Genomic DNA, 20,377 nt, shown 5'->3' with positions numbered 1-20,377 from the left:
ATCCATACTGCATACTCATTCACAAACTATAGCTTTCAAATGTATTTAACACATATTTAAGTAGCTATTAATCCGTTTGCCCATAGTTCTGATTTAAAAAATAAAATAAAAAGCTACATCAGCCATTTCTCTTCCATCAGATAGGCTAGATTTCTTTGCTGTGTTCCCTGAATAGTGTGCCACGTGCTGTTTGCTGTATATGGTTATGAATGCCTTCGAGCTTAAAGTAAATCGTGGTGGTTTTATGAGTAACTAAAGATTAGTATAGATCGATTTAGTCCTCAGACATGAAGAGATATTGCTGAGGACGGGAATATTTGATATGCTTTTATTTCTCAGATGACGCCGGGTTCTCTCTCCAGGACATACTGTAACTGACGTATATCTCACTTTTAAACCACTTACAAAATCATGCCTGAAATCAAAGCACAAAAAAAAAAAAAAAAAAATCAGCACAATCGGCTTATATTTTATTTGAAATAATACTTTTTAATTGTAATTAGGCTACTGCAGCTATAGCCTAAAGCGTTTTATGTAAATATTGCGCATTGTAATATTTATTTTCTTTTTTTAAGCGTATTATTTGTTCCAGGTTATAGAAGTGGAATTTCTGATGTTGCATGTGTGCGGTGTGAAGTGAAGGGGAGGAGAAGAGAGGAGAGTGGGAGGAGGTGCGGGTGAGAGTCCCGCAGAAGGAGCGTTTCAATCCCAACATGAATTCCACCCGCAATCTCTGACCGACAGCAACACTAGCCATTTAAGCAGACATCACGGCGCCTCGCGCAAGCGGATACTTTCCTGAAGTCTTTGCCATCAAGAGTCTGTTTGTTTTCCACGGATACCCTTAACGTCTTCCTCGTGACTTCAGCATCGCCACGGAACGGGATGAGGCGGTAAATGTAGCGTTTCGCATCGTTTCGCTCTGGTTGAAGCCGCAGGAGTATGTGATCATGTTGGCGACGCGCTGCCTCCTCCTGTGGGCTGCGGTCACCGCGCGACTCGCCGTGACAGGTGAGCGACGGACGCCGCGTTGAAAGCGGCTTCGTGATATTAGCCTAGTACAAGCTCCATCGGTGTAGCTATTTATGTATATTGTGCGCTAACAGGTGCAACGATTTCTTCGTTTTACGGATGGCCCCGTTTTCTGTCACGGGCGGCTGTGAATTTTCAGCGTCGCGACAGAATACGCAGTGATGCCGCAGGCTAGATAGAATGTAGCAGCTGTAAACAAATAGGAGTTACTAAAACATAGAATCATGGCTTTGAAGATTGTCTTACAGTTTTAATGAATGTATCCTATATTGAAAGGCTGGGGCAGCAGCATCAAGCGGGACGGAGCGGAACGGGGAAGCGAACAGAACGCGTATTCGGAGGAGCTCACGCAGCCTCAGCGGCTGCTGCAGCGGTCTGACGCGGAGGAGGAGCTGCCACACGGGCACTTGGGTACTCTAGTAAAGATTGATGCTGATGGAGCGCATGTGAGTGTCTCTCCGCTGAAACATAAAATCAAATCGACCGCTTTTACTTTCTTAATGCACGTTCCTGATCTTATAATGAACGATACATATGAAAAACAAGCATCAACTTTTATCATAATATAATAGCCTAACTTGCTCCCTCCCTGAAATCACTTTACTCTTTGGCTGAGGTCACCAAACTCTTCTATTTTCCATCCCCTCCCTTCAAGCTATACCTGCCGAGTCTGAATTTCTGTACGAGTATTAGGCCTACTGCATCTGATGAAAACTTCTTGAGTGTTAGGGTAATTATACATAATTTTAGTATTGTCATGTGATCTACAACAATAGCTGCCTTATTTATTTAATTATTCCTTTATGTATTGCCATTTATGAATATATCCACTTTCGTGGCCTCTGGGGATAGAAAAGTGCAAATTTTTCTATGCTTTTGACATTTTTCCATTCACATGCAGACCACCATCCGCATGTTCAATGGGTTTTAAATGCTTTTTCATGTTTTTTTTTTTTTTTTTCAAGTTTTGAGACTTTTAGTGTGTTTTAATTAAATATTTTAGTTTTTTGATGTATCTGGCTGCCAAAAACAGTATAATATTCTCAGATCTTTGCTCAGCTTTCCATCTGGGCCTGCATCGGATGCATTCCAAGGTTCCACATGTACAAAAATCGCAGATCTTCCAAATACTATGGCATTTAATCCCAAGATTAGCACTAAATATATAAAATGGGATAACCTACCTATAGCTCTCTCTGATATTCTGATTATTATTCTTTTTTTAATCTCATAAATCATTGCATTTGACTCCCCATATCATGCACTTCTGGCCTTGAATAACAATATTGGCCATTTTTTTCCAAACCCCATCTGTCTAAAGCTATAGAGCTGAGAGAGAATTGACACTGAACCCTTTTCAGAGGGGAAGTGCATATTAAAGGTTCTACTTGTAAATGTATACTTTAATGTAATATTGGCTTCTTGCTGTAGAGGAGGGTGGAATATTTAACAGTTCGGGGAAGAGTTACTTCAGGTCTGTCTCAGTGTTGAATCTGTAGAGGGTTAGTTCACCCCAAAAATTCTGTCATTGTTTACTTCATCTTGAATCCAGAGAGGTTTCTGTCCATCCATTAAAAGTCCATACAACCACATCGCCACAAATTCACCACAGTAAAGGCCTCCTACTTGCTTTCCATTCCATTTAACATATTTGATGGGTTCTATGTTTGTGCGTTGATCAATGTTTTATATGTGAGGCAAAGCCTAAAATAAATCATCATATGAAGTGATTGAAGACTTGGATTAAATAACTTGATTCATATGGATTACGTTTACAGTGTTTTTATTGACTTTTGAATCATCAAAGCTTTGGTTGCATAGACTTTTAATTGAGGGACAGAAATCTGGTATAATTAAAACTATCTTCATTTGCAATTTGAAGATGAACAAGAGACTTATTGGTTTAGAATAGCATGAGAGTAAATGATGATTTATACAGAGATTCTATAAATATAGGTTAATGTCAAATACCTTACATCTACCTTACATCTTAGCTTCTCAACATTTTTTGATCCACCAACAAAAATAGTTCCAGAAGAAGGCAGGGTATTACCTACTGAACATCATATGATACAGTACCAAAGGGCTACCACCAAAATATGACATGACATTGAATGCTAATGCCAGACTAGCTGAAGCTTCAATAAACCCACTGTACAGATTAGACAACAAAAGGATTGTTTGAAGAATTCACTAATCACTCCCGGGTTTTCCAGTTCTAGGCAAGAATAGTGAGATTATTGTCTCACTATAGGGCAAATTTGTCTTGAGCAATCAGGAAAGCAGGTCAGCATACAACAATTTACTATACAACTACACTTCATTCCATCCGAAAAAAAAGAGAAAAGAATAAAAATGATTGAAAGCTTCACATTTAATTGTATTAAAACTGTTAAGAGTAAAAAGACAGGAATACTTGAATACCATGCTATCAGGTGCTACATAGCACAATCTCCATTTTCTATTTCTCACTCAAATTGTGTTCCAGAATGAAACAAACAGAATCAAATGCAGTGATACAACCAGTAAGACAGCAATCATGAAACGTTGTTTGCTAAGTCAAATTAGAGGACTGGAGCTAACTTGTATAAACGTACACACAACACACACATAGTGTGTAATATATATAAAGTATTAATACTGTTAGGTATTCAATGAAGTACTTTAATTTTATAATCAAAAGTTCATTTTAAACATTGGGGTACAACAGCTGTCACTGGGACAGTACCCTTAAAAGGACAACTTTGTATCTTATCTTAATATTAGTGAAGTTGAAATATGCTGTATACTCTTAAGTTATTATGAACCTTTTAGAGATAAATATGGCACCTGGAGGGTCATGTCCCAGAGACAAGCAGTTATTTCACGTTTTTGTTTGAAAATCTTTTGACTGAACTTGTTGCAGTGGCTTGATACAGTCATCCAGATGTTATTGTACAATTGGCTTCACAGTGGGGTCCTGAGAAATTATTTGGCTTAACATAAAGTATTGTTTCACACTGTACTCATCTGTCTGCATTTGATCTAACTTACTGTACAGTGCGAGACTGTCGTTTTTGAATGATTTATTTAGTACAATAAATGAGTGCAGATGCACTCCCCACTTTTTCCATTGAGGCAGGTATTCGTTTTCGTGCCTTCGACTGCAAGTATTGCAAGGTGATCGCATTTCACACCCACACCGTTCGTCTTCTGTAACCTGGGGTGCAATATATACCAACTGTCTGTCAAAGGCCACTTTATATCCTCATAACCTTGAGCTGCCTCACCTGACACTGGTGCAGAGCACTCGACAACCCTACGTGACTGTCCTTAGGCACTGGACCCAATGACTTCTGTCTGAATCTGTAACCTATTCCCTCTCTTTCCCTCCGCTTTCAGATCAAAAACTCCACTGTCCTTTCTCATAAAAGCATAAAAACCTTTAGGCAGGAGTTTGATTTGGAGGGTGAAGTGTGTTGTCTATCACAATTTGAACTGGTTTGATGATGTCAGTTTAGAAGTTGATTATATTTTGATGGAAGATTAAAAAGACAAATATTTTGTTGGTTGAAAGCTGATTTAGTTGCTGCTGGTTTCTAGTAGGCACTCTTGTTTTGATGTAGTATCCACTTGAATCAGGGGGCTGCATCTCCCACCAACAGAATGATCTCTGTCAGTAGAAATTGGCAATTGACTGCAAATCGCTAAAGTCCTGCTAAAGCAGCATCCAAACTTAAAAAAATCATAAGTGACTGATTTGAACATTGTACATACACAACTCCACATTTGTGTTGAGTACTGAGTTTACATTTAAGTTTTTACATTTACATGTATTAATTTAGCAGATTCTTTTATCCAAAGCAACCTATACATAAGGAATCCAAATGAGCAGATTTATTTTAGTTTAGCATATTGGCAGCAAAAAAGTGTGCTTATTTGTACTGAATGTGCATTTGTAGTATCTTATAATATACTACAAGTTCACATTATAAAGACAGGGTGGGAATATGAAGCTCATTTGCACTTAAAGTGATACACACCAAAACAGCATTTTTTTTTTTTTAGACATGGCCCAAAATTAAATTTTTCCAAATGTTATAGTTAATGACCTTTGGTGTATTTTGAGCTGAAACTTCAAAGACACATTCTTGGGACACCCAAGACCAATATTACATCTTGTAAAAGGGCCATAATAGGTGCACTTTGAGGTATGACAAATTTCTATAGAAATTACATTAAAGTATATTTTAGTTTGCCATAAATGCTTGCCAATAAATTTGATGGTTCACTTTAACCCTATTTCACTGTTGTAATTTAAAGGAATGACATATTGCATATATTGCACATATTGCATCGAGTCAAAATTTTATTTAACTCAGTTACTTGTATTGAAATATTTACCCGCTTTTTTAATTAAATCTATGATAACAATGATTAATTGATTCTATCAACATAAAACTGTGCTAGATAATGAGTTGGCACTGGTAGAGAGCTTTTGTGCTCTTTTATGAAAACAGACTGTGAAATTGTGCAGAACATGCATAACAGTGATTGTAAAATATATTTTATAGATGTGGGAGTTGCATATTTTGAGTTTTGATATTTGGGATAGGGTCATTGGTTTAGTTTTGAGCTATTTTTGAGTTTCTATAAGGCTAGCTTTGTTTTGCAGACCTAGAAACCCTGTCATATATATATATTAAAAAAAAAAAAAACATTTTTCAGCAATCTGTATTTTAAAGCAATTTAGTAAAATCCAAACAAATTTACAGATCTTAGTGAACCATGGACAATTATTGCATATGCAATAACAGTTAGCAGTAGACAATTGTCACAGTTACAGTAACTTAGGACAGTAAAGAGACCTTTTTACTGACTCTGAAAATCATCAGAATAAGATACCCAGGGTCCCTTCTCATCTGCATGAAAATGCCATATCCTTGCTACAGGGAAGCATAAGGACTGCATATGTGGCCAGGGAAATAAACTGCAATGTCTGTAATGTAATACGCCTAAGACAGTGCTACAGGGAGACAGGAAGAAGGACAGCTGATTGTCCTTGCTGTGACAGACCACGTGTTCCCCCAGAAATGTTTGGGAACTTGCAATTGCCTTGGTGGAAGGGTGAGGTAACATCTCAAGAATGAACTGGCAAGTCTTGTTCTGTCCATGAGGATGAGATGCACAGAAGACACTCACTGTGACTTTTGATATTGGATTGTTCAGGGAAAAGTTATTCCATTTCTGTTTGGCAAATGCCTGTGAAACTTGTTCATTTTAGGTCTCAGTTGTTGAATCTTTTTATGTTCATATATCTAGATACACATGCTGTGGAATTAACTGAAAAAAGCAGTTGAATGTGAAAGGATGTTTTTGTTTAATTGACCCTTTGTAAAGAGCATGTTTGATATGCAATCTGACCCAATGCACCATTTTGTCCGACAAACAAATCAGATAGGAGAGTGGACTTTACTTCGGTGGACTTAAACTTGAAAAATGGTGTCTATTGGCATCTTTCTGCTGTTGAAATAAATGTTTATTGCATGCTGTAAGTAGTAAAGAGAAAGAGATGATCGGTTGATATGCAGCTTGAACTGAGGAAATACAGGGATCTGTCATGACACATTAAAGAGCCACAAAACAGTATTTATTGTTTGAATTTCTTATAAAATGACAAAATGGATGATGTCCTGTTCTCCAGTGTTCAGATGCTATTAAGTCCATGGTGATGAAGAATGGCTTGTTTTCATATTGTAACCAACCTGCCTGTATCTGTTCTTCTTTTTCTCAGCCCATTCATTTGGCTCAGATCTCATTCCAGGTGACGGCGTTTGGAATCCCATTTGTTCTAGACCTGGAGCTCAATCAGTATGTTCAAAATCCCACTTACTAAAAAGCAAAAACACACTGTATGATTTACTTTGAAACAATTATCACTCAGAAATTTCACAAATAATTACAAAGAAATGGCAAGTAACATTTTGAAATAAACATACTATTTTAAAGAAGAATGAAATTGTATTTTCATAACCTGTATTTGTTTACAATTTCCAAAACTATTTTTTACAGTGCACTAGCAGAAACACCAATATTCTCATTCCCTCTCTCTATATAAATATTCCATCTAATGACATTTATGTGTGTGTCTGCAGTGATCTCTTGTCGTCTAACTATGTTGAACGGCACTTCGACGAGGATGGGCGGCCTTTTCAAAGTCTGGTAAGGAAAAAAATATACCCTTTTCTATTTGTATCACTTTAAATTGATTTGGTTAGAGATTGATATAAGATCCCCTGTATCAAATAATATCTTAGCTGTGCTAATATAACTATTATTATGTGCCATATTTCCATGGTAATATGGCTTTATTAGTTTTTGTTAAGGACAAATATCATAATGATTTTTTTTATAATATAATAAGCAAATTCTTTAATAGCTGTAGTGCACTGCCTGTCTTAATGTATACTCCTGATATATCATATGTGGGTCTGGGAATATACCCACTCTTAGCACTCGACTTTAATGCAGCAAGGCAAAGGAGTCTGGGAAAGCATCCGCCCCTCTTCTTCAGAATCAGCCATGTTTGACCAATCGCAACGTTGTTGCTATGACAACTGCTTATAGACATTTCTAGTCCACTTTGTCCAACCTGAGTCAGAGAGAGAGAGAGAGAGACACACACACACACACACGCAGACACACAGGAAGAATGAAGCATTGAGTGGAGAAGCTGAAGTCATTAAGCAACTACACTGTAGCAGAGACACAGAAACCAGGACTGCAGTGCAGAAAACTACAGCCAGACTGGTAGAATGAATCCCAGCAACATTTGTAAATCCACCTCATATACGCTGATCCCACCACTGAAATAAACGTCTCCTACGCATTCAAGTGTGTGGGCGTCCGCTTACAGAACCCACGGCTCTTAAATTTGTTTTGTGCTGCAGAAATGATGATTGATTCCTCAAATCCTGTGTCTTACCGAAAGAACGTTGCCGTTGCTTTATTAAGTGATCAGTTCAACATATTCACCAATAGAGTGAAATAGAAATAGAGCAATGGAAACCAAAATATCAGATTTGAGGGGGGACACATTTCACACCAGACAGGAGGAAAGGCATGCTGAAAGCGTTTGATGGACATTGGAAAAGTGATCTGATGAATTTTAATTGGGGATGTTGCTGTGGTTACTGTCATATTTGAGGGCTGTTCACTGTGTAATCATTTTACTTCCATACAGTGTGTGATTGTGAATGTGTGTGAGATTTCAGGGAGGAGAGCACTGTTACTATCACGGTCACGTGAGAGGAGTTCAGAGGTCATGGGCAGCTCTCTCCACCTGTCATGGCCTACAGTAAGCAGCAACACTTTATCTGCTTCAATAGTGCAAAGAACAAACACACTCAATATTCTCAATTGTTTTACATTTGTTTCCAGCAATTGCACTTCGGTGACATTAATATCAAAAAGTCTGTTTGGACATTTTTGGAAAACTGTGCGTTATGCGCATGAAGAGTATGATTAGGGAAGATGCCCCATCTTAAGATCAGTGTGCATTTACTTTTAAATTGGAACAAATTTAGATATTAAGCCCGTTTTCACCGCATTAACTTCCCTAGGAACTAGGGACTTTGGGCCGGTACTCGGTGTGTTTCCAACTGTGAACCAGGATCTAAGTAAAGTTCTGGGTAAAAATGTGCCCCTCAGAAAGTCCATATGAGTAAGTACTTTTTCAAAGGTCCAGAACTTTCGTGGGCGGGACTAGGGCACCGAACATGCTGATTGGTTGAGTTCACGCAGCATTCTATTTCAACCCCAGTTCAACCACCATTTATTCGCATACTTTTCAAAATATTACTGTTATTGTGTCATGAAATGTAGTTTCAGGCGAGAATGTAGTAGTTTAAAACTCAAATCTGCAACTTATTTATAAAGGCAGCTCTTATTTGAAAATGTGCTTCACCCATTTCGGAGACGTGAGCTCCAGGCGATCAGCTCATGTTTCCAGACGAGAGCAGCCACAACTTGGCTAGTCCTTCTGACATTTCCCGCTGGCTCTTATGGTTAAATATAAGATTCTTTTTGGGTAAATCTAACAGGTAATCTTTGGTCTTTATTATTTTAGTATGTTAAAATGAAAATGAAAAGGGGCAGTATTGTTTGATATAATATTTTTGTTTCATTGTAATGTGTGGACGTTCACTGAACTAAATTTCTGAAGCTTATTATATATTTAAATGAAAACAAAAAGAGGCAGTGGTGTTTGATATCATATTTCGTCTCACTGTAAATACAGAGAGAGAAAAAAATTGCAGTAGCTAGGGCGAGCTGACTGATGTTATCAGTTGTCCCATCCGTGGAAGTTCACACTCCTGAGTCAACATTTGCGAAGTCCAAACCGAGGATGCAAGTCCGAAATTTGTGTACTTGGTAATGAGAAACGCGTGCTGACCTACATCACCAGACTATTTCCCTAATCTTCTATGTGCTTTAGACCCTGATGTAAACACAGACAGCAACAGGTCTGGGGGGAAAAATGTTCTGGGACAAATTGTTCCATTTAATTTTGGTGGAAAAGCAGCTTAGGTAATATTTGCTAAATTAGTTGCCGTAGCACAAAAATATAAAATAAAATAAAAATGATTGCCCACAATTAAAGGCAAATATTTAAATAATATTAATAATAAAAACTCTATAAGTTTATAAAAATAATTTATACAAAAAGTTGGTATTCAGTAGAATGAAATAGATAGATCACTATTTACCTGTGATACAAAATTTGATAAATTCACCTATTGAATAAATCTCACCATATATATATATATATATATATATATATATATATATATATATATATATATAAATATATATATATATATATATTCAGTTGGATTGAAAAAAAATTGCACTCAAGGTCTTTAAAATAATGTTAACAGATATTTTTATAATAATAATATATTAGTAACTGTTGAAATTAAAATTTAATGAGATTTTAAAAAAAAATACTAGCACTTTATTTTAAGGTGCCCTTGTTACACGTTACATGTACTTACTTTTATAAAAATTTAAATAAAATAAAAAAATTATGAATAATTACATGCAAGTATCCCTAAGCAAAATCCTAATCCTAGCCCCTAACAATCTAGTAAAAACATGTAGTTACTTAATATTACTCAGTACTTAAACGTATAATTACATTGTTACAAGGACACCTTCAAATACTCTGTTAGTTCATGTTGATTAATACAGTTAAGTGACTTAAAAAAAAATAGCCTTATTGTAAAGTTTTACCTAATAAATTCCTTTCAAGTCTGCATTTTTAAGATGTGTTAGGGTTGTTGTCATTGGAGTGTCTCACGTTTGTGATGTTGGTGTGTCTTCAGAGGGATGTTCTCAGATGGCAACTTTTCATACGGCATTGAGCCCTTGCACAACAGCAGTGATCAGGTCAGTATGCATCTGAAATATTCATCTCTCTCAACTTTCTCTTGAGGATAATTGTCACTCTATCTGCCTGTTGCAGTCTGGAAAAAATCACGAGTAGATACACAATCCCAAGACAGAAGAGACAGCAGAGCACTGAATATTAGCCACATGCACAGAAATACGCATTACTGTGGTTGACTGACAGGTGAAACAACAGACGTCTGTATGTGGGACGGAGGTGAAGAGCAGAAGGAGAGATGTCAAGTGAGAAAATATGAGACAGAGCAGCTTATGCATGATATTAGAGTAGCACTGCATTATTAAATATCAAAGTCTGTCAAGAAATTTGATATAAAATGAAGATTGCCTTGTTTTAGAACAATAAGAAATATCTGACATTATTTTCAAGAAAAGTTATTAATTAGTACCATTTCATTTAGATATTAAAAGTACAAAGAACATATTTCTCAGTTTATCATGACTAACACAAGACTATTCTGGGTTAACAGTGGATTAAACTCTGTCAACAGCATCTGTGGATTGTGTTAAATTACCAGAAAATATAATTCCATTTGTCTCTCTCATTAACAGTGATGCTTTTGTGTTGGAAGACTAGCAGGCATATCAGGTGGACGGTATATGAGCAGAGATGTGACGCTTGTATTTTGGTTAAAACACCCTTGTTTAATTATCTGTTTGGCCTTTCAGCTGTGATGCTGTTTGAATTGTTGTTTTTAGGCAGGACTACTTTTTCAAGATGGAGCAATAAAGAGCACTGCAAAGTTGAATTTTTGTAGGGCAACCTGGAAGTTAGCATTCCCCTGGTTCCCTCAACAAAAACCCAGTATTATTTTAACTCTGGCCTTTGGATTATTGCAGAAAATAAACTCTGTGACCAAGTGTATGATTCTCTTAATGATGATAATCAGAAAAACAATTTAAAACATTTTTATGGAAAATTACTAAATGCAGGCTATAAACAAACTACACCATAGTCATATGATTTCAACATCACCATCACTAGGCTTCTGACAACTTTTATATATATATTACGTAATTTAAAATACTTATTTTGTGGTATTGATTAAATATCAAAAGATCCTGAGCTTTACCTTATTTCAGACATTTAACCAAAAACCCATTGACTGTATGATGATGGAACGGGAAAATGAACTTGTTTTCCAGTTTTGGTCTACAAAAATTTATGTTGGAAGAGTTTGTTCAAAGACAAACAGAGCTGCTGCAAAAGTAACCAAATTTATTTTAAGCATTGTTGAACATGAATCATTTTGATGTCTTTTATTTGCATAAATTGAATTACCTTAGAATTACCGTGACACGAGTCATGATGCATTGACAGTAGCATGCCGAAGGTGTTCAGATGATAAAATGCAGAAGTATTTACTCTCCCTTCCATTGATTAAAGTATCTTTTGTTCTGGGTTTTTTTTTCACCTCGTTTATCTGTATGTGTTATCTGTTTCTTATTCACTCTCTCTTCACTCCTCTTTCGCTTTTCTTAAATGGGTCATTTTCATAAAGTATTTAAAGCCACATGTAAAGTGTCTCTTTCTGTCTGGGTAGATGGGAGATTAATAATGGATTGTTGTGTAATAGCCTTACAATGCAGAGCCCAGTACATCAGTGAGCGTTTCATCTGCAAGAAAATGTTACCCAACAACAGGAGACAGTTCAGCCATAGATGAGCAGATTTTCATAATTATCAACACAATTTTCATACAATCTTGGTGCCAAAATATATGTACCAAACAACAGGCCTTACAGCATGAATTTTCTGGATGACTTCCTCAGAGCTAGTTAAGGGTGTGGCCTACTTTTCTCAAAAGAAAAAAAGAAAAATATATTTGTTTGAAAAGGCATGTAAAAATTATTGCTGATCAAATAACAGCTGGTGCTTTATATGTGGAAATACATTTTGTATGACCTCTTTCTTCAGTACAGCCTGCTTTAAAAAATAAATAAAGTATATTTCAAAATATGGGCCTTAAATGTCCTGATATTCTTGAATAAATCCTTATTTAATGAAACTTGATACTCATAGACACTAGGAGATTCTGAAACACAGAACACCTTCTCCTAACATAGATTCTGATTTTAAAAACACATTTCTTTAAAGGTGTGTCACAGCAACAACAAAAACACTAATTATTTGAACAAAGAGGCTGAAATTTACATACGTTTTCTATGTCAGATGACATGCTTATATCCTAATCCAGCAGCTAATACATTTATTTGTGAGTTGCTGAATATTATGGAATTCCCCTCCTCTGAATCTCAGATCCATAGGTCATGTTGTTTTACATTTCTGAAAAAAAAAAGCTGTCTAATTCATATGACAATTGACTTGTATGACAAAAATTTGCGAAAAGTTACCCATTTTTATAAGTCAAATTATGTATTTGGTTGTGACCCATATGGACTAATTAATACTGGCTGTGTGTAAGCAACTTCACTTCTGCATGAAGAATTTCAAATTTCACCCATTCCCGATGCCAGGGGGCGCTATAACTTCAATAAATCAATAAACCTTTAAACTGTGCGTTTAAATTTATTTATTTATTTTTTGCGGTTTTATTATTTGACTTTACTAAACTGCTTGGACACTAGTAATGGTGGATGGCAGCTATTTGAAATCTTACTAGAATAACCCATCATTTGCCTATAATGTCATGTTAAACATGCTACAATATTAATGATGGTTTCATATGTAATTGCGTGTGATGCACTTTCTGATCTTTATGTCAGACTAACATGACTTCCATTATTCTGTTACACAGGATGCAAATACTCATGTTGTATACAGAATGGCAGACATCCGGTTGAGGCCACATTCCTCAGGTAAAATATAGATTCCTCTCATTTGATAAATATTGTAAATTGACCATCATGTCATTTCAAAATGACAGTCTCATGAAAAGAATGATTGAACAATTCAATTCAATTCAATTCAAGTTTATTTGTATAGCGCTTTTTACAAAATAAATCGTTACAAAGCAACTTTACAGAAAATTATGTTTCTACAATATTTAGTAGTAGCTAGTAGTTTGTGCACATTTGACAGGATTTTAGAAAAAATAATAATAATAATACAAGACGTAGTCAGCTAGACGATGAACTATCAATATTATTAAGTTATTATATGATTCAGTCACACATTTAGCAATTATTGTTAGTTCTGTTTGTTGATTCAAGGTTAGCATCATCTCTTCTCAGGTGTTCTGGATCCAGACTGGAGCTTGTTTAAATCCTAGTTACCACGGGATGTAAATCCCGTGGCGAAACATAGAAACAAAATACAGACATCATTAGCATAGCTGCTGATCCAACAAAGTAAAATTAGTTTAACCCAAGCTAATGAATAAAAATGCAACTTTGAACAGATGCAACTACACTCACAATTAAAAAGAAACATTATTCGAATGCTTGGCGAAAGAGATGTGTTTTTAATCTAGATTTAAACAGAGAGAGTGTGTCTGAACCCCGAACATTATCAGGAAGGCTATTCCAGAGTTTGGGAGCCAAATGTGAGAAAGCTCTACCTCCTTTAGTGGACTTTGCTATCCTAGGAACGACCAAAAGTCCAGCGTTTTGTGACCTTAGGGTGCGTGATGGATTGTAACGTGGTAGAAGGCTAGTTAACAAATTAGAGACCACTTTTTTTTTTCTTTTTATTAAATGTCTTGACCGTAAAAAGAATGTTTTTATTTTCAAGTGAACTCTTCCTTTAATACAGTAAGACATATGCAGTCTCTGTCCTGTATGATCTATACTCAGGTGGTTTTCTTTTTCATTCAGATCATTTCTGCTTTTACTTCCCGATTTCTCTCTTCCTCCATCTGCTGCATATTGATTTTCTGCATGGATAATTTTCAGTAATAGACTTCTTTATTGATCCACTGAAAGCTGACGTGTGGGAAATTTTTGTTCGGGATGGTTTTCATCCGTGTATGGCTACTGCTTCTCTTCCAGGAAGCACCAGGAACAGCAGTGACTCTGACATTAACACTGACTATCCCGTTTCTATGGAAACGAATGAGCCGGAGCTCACAGATGGGCTGAGACGGGCAAAAAGACAGGTGAAAGTTTTTATTGTTTACATCAGGTGATCAATTTTTTATTTTTTACTTGGGGAAGTCGTGGCCTAATGGTTAGAGGGTTGGACTCCCAATCGAAGGGTTGTGGGTTCTAGTCTCGGGCCAGACAGAATTGTGGGTGGGGGAGTGCATGTACAGCTCTCTCTCCACCTTCAATACCACGACTTAGGTGCCCTTGAGCAAGGCATCGAACCCCCAACTGCTCCCCGGGCGCCGCAGCATAAATGGCTGCCCACTGCTCCGGGTGTGTGCTCACAGTGTGTGTGTGTGTGTGTGTGTTCACTGCTCTGTGTGTGTGCATTTCGGATGGGTTAAATGCAGAGCACAAATTCTGAGTATGGGTCACCATACTTGGCTGAATGTCACTTCACTCACTCACTCACTCACTCACTCATTTTATTATCTTGAGGATTAGTCATGCACAACAAGCTTCCAAAAAGGGCACCTAGAAATCAGTTTGAGCAAAAGCGTGGTAAAGCTTTTGTATCGGGCCCAAGAATTCCTAACTGAGTTTATATCATAGGTTAATCTCAATTTGTATTAGGTGTCTTTCACTTTCACTACTGCCTCAAAAGTTGAATAGGAAAACTAGGAATGTTGTGACATATTATTACAATTTAAAATAAGTGTATTCTTTTAAAAAATGTAATTTATTCTTGTGTAAACAAAGCTGTATTTTCAGCAGCCATAGCTCCAGTCTTCAGTGTCAAGTGATACTGAAATCATTTTAATATGCAGATTTGCTACTTAAGAATTTTTTTTTATTTTTTATTATCATAAATGTTGAAAACAGTTGTGAAGTTATACCTTTGTAGAAACTGAATAAAAAATATGAATTTCTTTTACTTACCCCAAACTTCTGAATGGTGGTGTATCACAAAAGCAAAAGCAATTGAAGATCCTTTTCAAACTTTTCAAAAGTTTTCAAAACTGGTTATATTAAAATGTGTTTCTTGAGCACCAAGCTCAAGAAGACTAAAGACTGTAAATAACTTCTGAAAATTTAGCCATCACAGGACTACATTGCTTTTTAAAATATAATAAAAAAAAAAAATGTTTTTAAATTGTAATAATATTTTATCATATTACTGTTTTACTGTATTTTTGACAAGTTTTGTGAGATTTCAAGATATCAAACACACACACAAATCTTAATGAATCGAAACATTTGACCAGAAGTGATGACTAAGAAGATAGAAGAAGACAGTGATAACTAAAATGAGATAATCCAGTTTGTTCTTTTTAAATTATTCTTTTTTCACCATATCAGACTGAATTGTCTGTGCATCTTTGGTCAATAAAAACATGTTCAGATATGTTTAACAGTCACTCCAACTTTAAATGAGCCCAGTATCCTGGAGTATATGATCCTATGATGCCAGTGGATTTTGCGAACTCAATAACTACAAGTGCTCCATTTACTCCAACTAACTGAACAAGGGTTCCATAAAGGGGAGGGATATTTCTGATGTCTTTTTCTGAACAGCGGGAAGTTAAACATCAGTAATTATACCATTAGTTGATTACATCAGTAATTGATCCGGCTCACATAACAGTGATGTGGGGGTATTAGTTGTTGACTCAACAGTACATGCAATGACAGGCAGGTTTTTAAATTAAATGTTTTCACTCAAAAGTCAATTTGTCTTCTAAATTGTTAGGTGACCAGCCATTTAGAACTTCTACTAGCCGAAACAAAATATCAGAAAAAAAAAACAAGATTACCAAAGTCACAGTTTAGATTTAAATATATTTATTGCTTTCAGTTTTAGTGATTTATATTTATTTTTATTGCAAATGAATGCTACCTGTCGCAAAATTCTCTGTGACTTCTATAAAGCATTTGTTTTGTGAATGTTGTTGTAAGAAGTATAGCTCATTTCATAATGAATGACAGCCCTGATCTCTTGTCATTTTATCGAGTACAGCTTAAATTGTGGAACAAAATTCTAAAGTAATTATTTACAACAAATGTTGACCACTTAAGTTTAGAATGGTGTAAGTGTGAGTAAACAATGGCACAGTTTTCATTTTGGGTGAGTTATTTATCTTAACTGGCTGCTTTCTTTTTTAGGACAGACCTGACCAGGGAAATCCCAAAATAAAATGGTTGCATTTCATCAACCCTCATCTTTTCTGAAAGAAAATATACTGTATAATTAAAGTTGTAAATAATTAAAGAGCACTTGCTTATTGTAGAATAATACTCATGAACTAATTCCAATTATGTATATATGAAACTGTCCTAACCACATAACCATAAAACACACTTATGTGAAAGCCACAATTCTTTTCTTGTTCGATCCTAAAAATGATAACTCTGCCACTTTAAGTTTTATCACTGAATCATTTTCTAAATAAAATTACTGAAAGTCTACCAAGAAAACCAGGTAACATTCACAATATGCACACATTCAAACATTATCTTTTACCATACTGAATACAACTGTTAATGTTTCTTTGTCTTTTCCCATTACGTTCACAATTAGCAATTACATGGTGTGAAGAATAATGTAGCCATTCAAAATGGCAACATTTTATGTAGTAAACAGTCAGCAAATAAATATTGCTGGATTCAGCTTTCATCCTCAGTTGCTTACATCTTATCTTACATTATTTAACTATAAGAAGTGCCTCAGTGCAATTCCTGCTCAGTTTCTGTGAACATTTAACCATCACATTCTTTGTTTTGATTGGTAATCTCAAACATTTAGACACTGACAAGTGCTGTTATACTGCACTGAGCCAAAATACGCTAAACATATTAAAATTAATTTGAGAGAGACTGAAATTACTGAAGCTAGCTAAAACCATCTCCACCCAAAATATAATGTCAGAATTCTGTATAGCAAAATTATATCCATAAAAGGACTGGGCAGAGCACTAAACAAGACAAAACACAACTCAGACATGACAGAACTAGTGTTTACTAAGATAAAAACAGGTGAGAAAGCAAGAAAATGCACAAGAAAATCTGGCAATGATAAAGATAGAAATATAAATATTTGTAAAAACAGCCAATTAATGGTTTGGTTTGAGTCGAGTCGGTTTTATATATAAGAGACCCCTCGAACAGACAGTGGGTTGAGGGTGAGACTAGCTTGTGAAAGGTTTGTGAAATCACCCTATGTTAACAAAAATTGTTTACATCAAAAAGAGATGTGTCAAGCTGTGGAAAGGTGGGAGGGTAGAGATTGGGAAAAGGAGAGTCACACAACAGCAAATAAAACACAGCAGCTGAATGAATGTCAAAATGTGGGTGGAGAAAGTTGGGGGGGGGGGGGGGAATGGGAACTTCACTTCAATTTTAGAAATATACCCCTATGACAACAACTCTCTTCCATGTGTCCTTTTACTTTGTAACTTTTACTTTTACGTCACTAAATTCCAAAGCAACCGGGAGTTCTTGTGAGCATGCGCACGTCTGATGCCGTTAAAAGAAAGTTATTAATGTCGAAAATTAGGATTAATTATTGTAACTGAAAATCATATTTAGGTCATAACTGTCATTTATGACTAAATCTGCTGTAAAGTGTGATCTATTTAAGCCCACTGAAGTGCTTGAATGCAGACACATAAATTAGTGTCTCTATGTTTTAGGTAAAAAAAAAAAAAAAAAAAAAAAACCTTACACAAAAATACAATTATTGTATGGATTAACTAACGTTATCCAAGTAGACAGATATATATGTTTACTCATAACCAGACTGGAAATAAGTAAATATTGTTAGCTGATGCTAACTGTCTAGCCAACAAGTTTGCTGGTGCTAAGGGGTATTTTTTTTTTTTAATAAAGTCCAAATGTTTTTATTCAACCAACTAGAAAGATTAGATCTGATGTTTAGGATATGAAAGGATGTTATGTTTAGAACATGGTAACTAATGTATAGTAATTATCAAAGCGGGAAGTGATGCCCTCTGGCATTTGACCAGGGGTGTCTTTACACCACAGACAAGGTTTGAGAAGGAAAAAATCATTGTGAAAATAAAATTATATTTTCTTTAAAATGTTCTTCTTCAGGCCTTATTCTCATGTCATATATAACTGTGATGTTCTGCAAAACAACACTTTTTTTCTTACTGGTGAAAATCAGATGGTCAACTCTGTTTTCTCTCAGGTTCATCACAGTGTAAGCTTCACAGTGAACATTTCTCTTATCAACGTAGTCCATATCAACAACAAAAATATATCTTGACTCCATATAGTGTTTATTTTGAGCAGTAGGATTATAAAAAAAATATGTGCTAATATAAAAGTATATTAAGGAGCCTATGTAAAATTGCAAAATCTATCTTTCGGTACTTTCTTACTTAAGTACATAAAAAATGTTGTACTTTTGTACTTTCACTTGAGTAAAATTGAATAAGGTAATTTAATCTAGTACAGTGGTTTTCAACCTGTGGTCCGCGGTGGTATTGCAGGTGGGCCGCCAATTATTTTCTGTTCATTTCCAGTCCATTCTAGGGCTGTGCGATTAAAAGAAAACGTCCTAAAATCACGATTTGAGCGTGGGCATATGCATAACTCCAAAAAACTAACTTTTTTTCTGAGCCAATGTTGACGGATCAGAGCGTTCTCACTGCGGTAAAAGGCTAGAAATAAAACGTGCGAAAATAATTCATGTCTAACACATGAGCATAGAGTGAATTTGTTAGTGAACAGGATGCAGTTTAAGTGAGAGGAGACACGTTTTAAGTGTGCACACTCTCTCCTCGCAAAGCAGCGTGTATCTGAGCAAGCACGACCGGTTTTGTGACAGAGCAAAGGAAATCTGCTGCGAACAGAGAGATTCGCACTCGTGCATTATTTTAATGTGCTTTCGTGTTATATTTATGCGCTCTCACTGCTGACCGCATACACATACTGTATACACACTGCAAACACCTGAGGCACCGCTACAATTAATGAGCTCTATGAACAATGCATGGCAAAAAAGAAAAAAAAAGTCCCTGTATACAGGATTTTTTATTTATTTATTTTTTTTGCCACAAGTCTATAAATTTTTTTACATCTTCACTATAGTGATAATTTTGACTTATGTCTGTTCTAGAGATGTTACAACTTTTTGATAAAGCTCTGATTGGATAAAGCTCTGTTTTCTTTTGGAAATATGTTTCAAATTAATCCTGAATGCATTTATGACTGTAAAAGCACAATTGCAAAATTGATCAAAAAAATCGCGATAGTTTTTTTTTTTTTTTTTTGTCCATATCGCACAGCCCTAGTTTATTCAATAAATATAGTTTAAAATCTAGCTTCTGAGTACTAAGTTATTAACCCAACAATAGCGGGGTCAGTTAATTTTTTTGAAGTGGGCCGCGCAAACATATGTGTTTGGTTGTGTGGGCCGCGAGTTGAAAAAGGTTGGGAACCACTGATCTAGTAATATTTTATTATACGTATCTGTACTTTTACTCAAGTACTTGATTTGTGTACTTCGTCCACCACTGACATGTCAAATTCTGTGGTGTTGCTTCAACCATTTACATACATTGGTTTGCCTAAATCTGTGACTCCATGTTTCCCTCTACAGGTTCGGAGGGGTCCACGCACAGTTCAGAGTGAAACGAAGTATGTAGAGCTACTAATAGTCAATGATTATGAACTGGTAAGATTTATTTACTTTTTAGTTATTGTTCTCTGTATTTCTTTTTTTACTGTAATATTTGTCTTGATGATTGTGTTTGTAGTTTGTACAGATGAGAAGATCAGCCCCTCAGACGAGAAATTTTGCCAAAGCTGTAGTGAACATGGCTGATGCTGTATGTCCTGAAGTTTGACAGACTTACAAACAGTCTTTCTCATGATGTACTCTTTGAGTA

At 35.7% G+C, this 20,377-nt stretch overlaps 1 protein-coding gene across 2 annotated transcripts in view; it reads left to right on the top strand.

Annotated features, from left to right (window-relative positions):
* The first annotated feature begins 659 nt into the window (after nucleotides 1-659).
* LOC113112128 (disintegrin and metalloproteinase domain-containing protein 11-like) overlaps nucleotides 660-20,377 on the top strand; it is a 39,703-nt gene continuing 19,985 nt past the window's right edge. For both annotated transcript variants that reach the window (XM_026277579.1, XM_026277578.1), the window contains exons 1-10: nucleotides 660-1,011; nucleotides 1,309-1,478; nucleotides 6,806-6,882; nucleotides 7,167-7,233; nucleotides 8,286-8,368; nucleotides 10,398-10,461; nucleotides 13,238-13,298; nucleotides 14,430-14,536; nucleotides 20,089-20,163; nucleotides 20,246-20,317. In XM_026277579.1, coding sequence (XP_026133364.1) covers nucleotides 951-1,011; nucleotides 1,309-1,478; nucleotides 6,806-6,882; nucleotides 7,167-7,233; nucleotides 8,286-8,368; nucleotides 10,398-10,461; nucleotides 13,238-13,298; nucleotides 14,430-14,536; nucleotides 20,089-20,163; nucleotides 20,246-20,317 — 837 coding nt within the window. In that variant the 5' untranslated portion in view covers nucleotides 660-950. The remainder of the gene's footprint in view (nucleotides 1,012-1,308; nucleotides 1,479-6,805; nucleotides 6,883-7,166; nucleotides 7,234-8,285; nucleotides 8,369-10,397; nucleotides 10,462-13,237; nucleotides 13,299-14,429; nucleotides 14,537-20,088; nucleotides 20,164-20,245; nucleotides 20,318-20,377) is intronic.

Source organism: Carassius auratus, chromosome 12 (genome assembly GCF_003368295.1).
Source record: "Carassius auratus strain Wakin chromosome 12, ASM336829v1, whole genome shotgun sequence".
NCBI classification, from domain to species: domain Eukaryota; kingdom Metazoa; phylum Chordata; class Actinopteri; order Cypriniformes; family Cyprinidae; genus Carassius; species Carassius auratus.
This window is presented reverse-complemented; position numbering and strand designations above follow the sequence as displayed.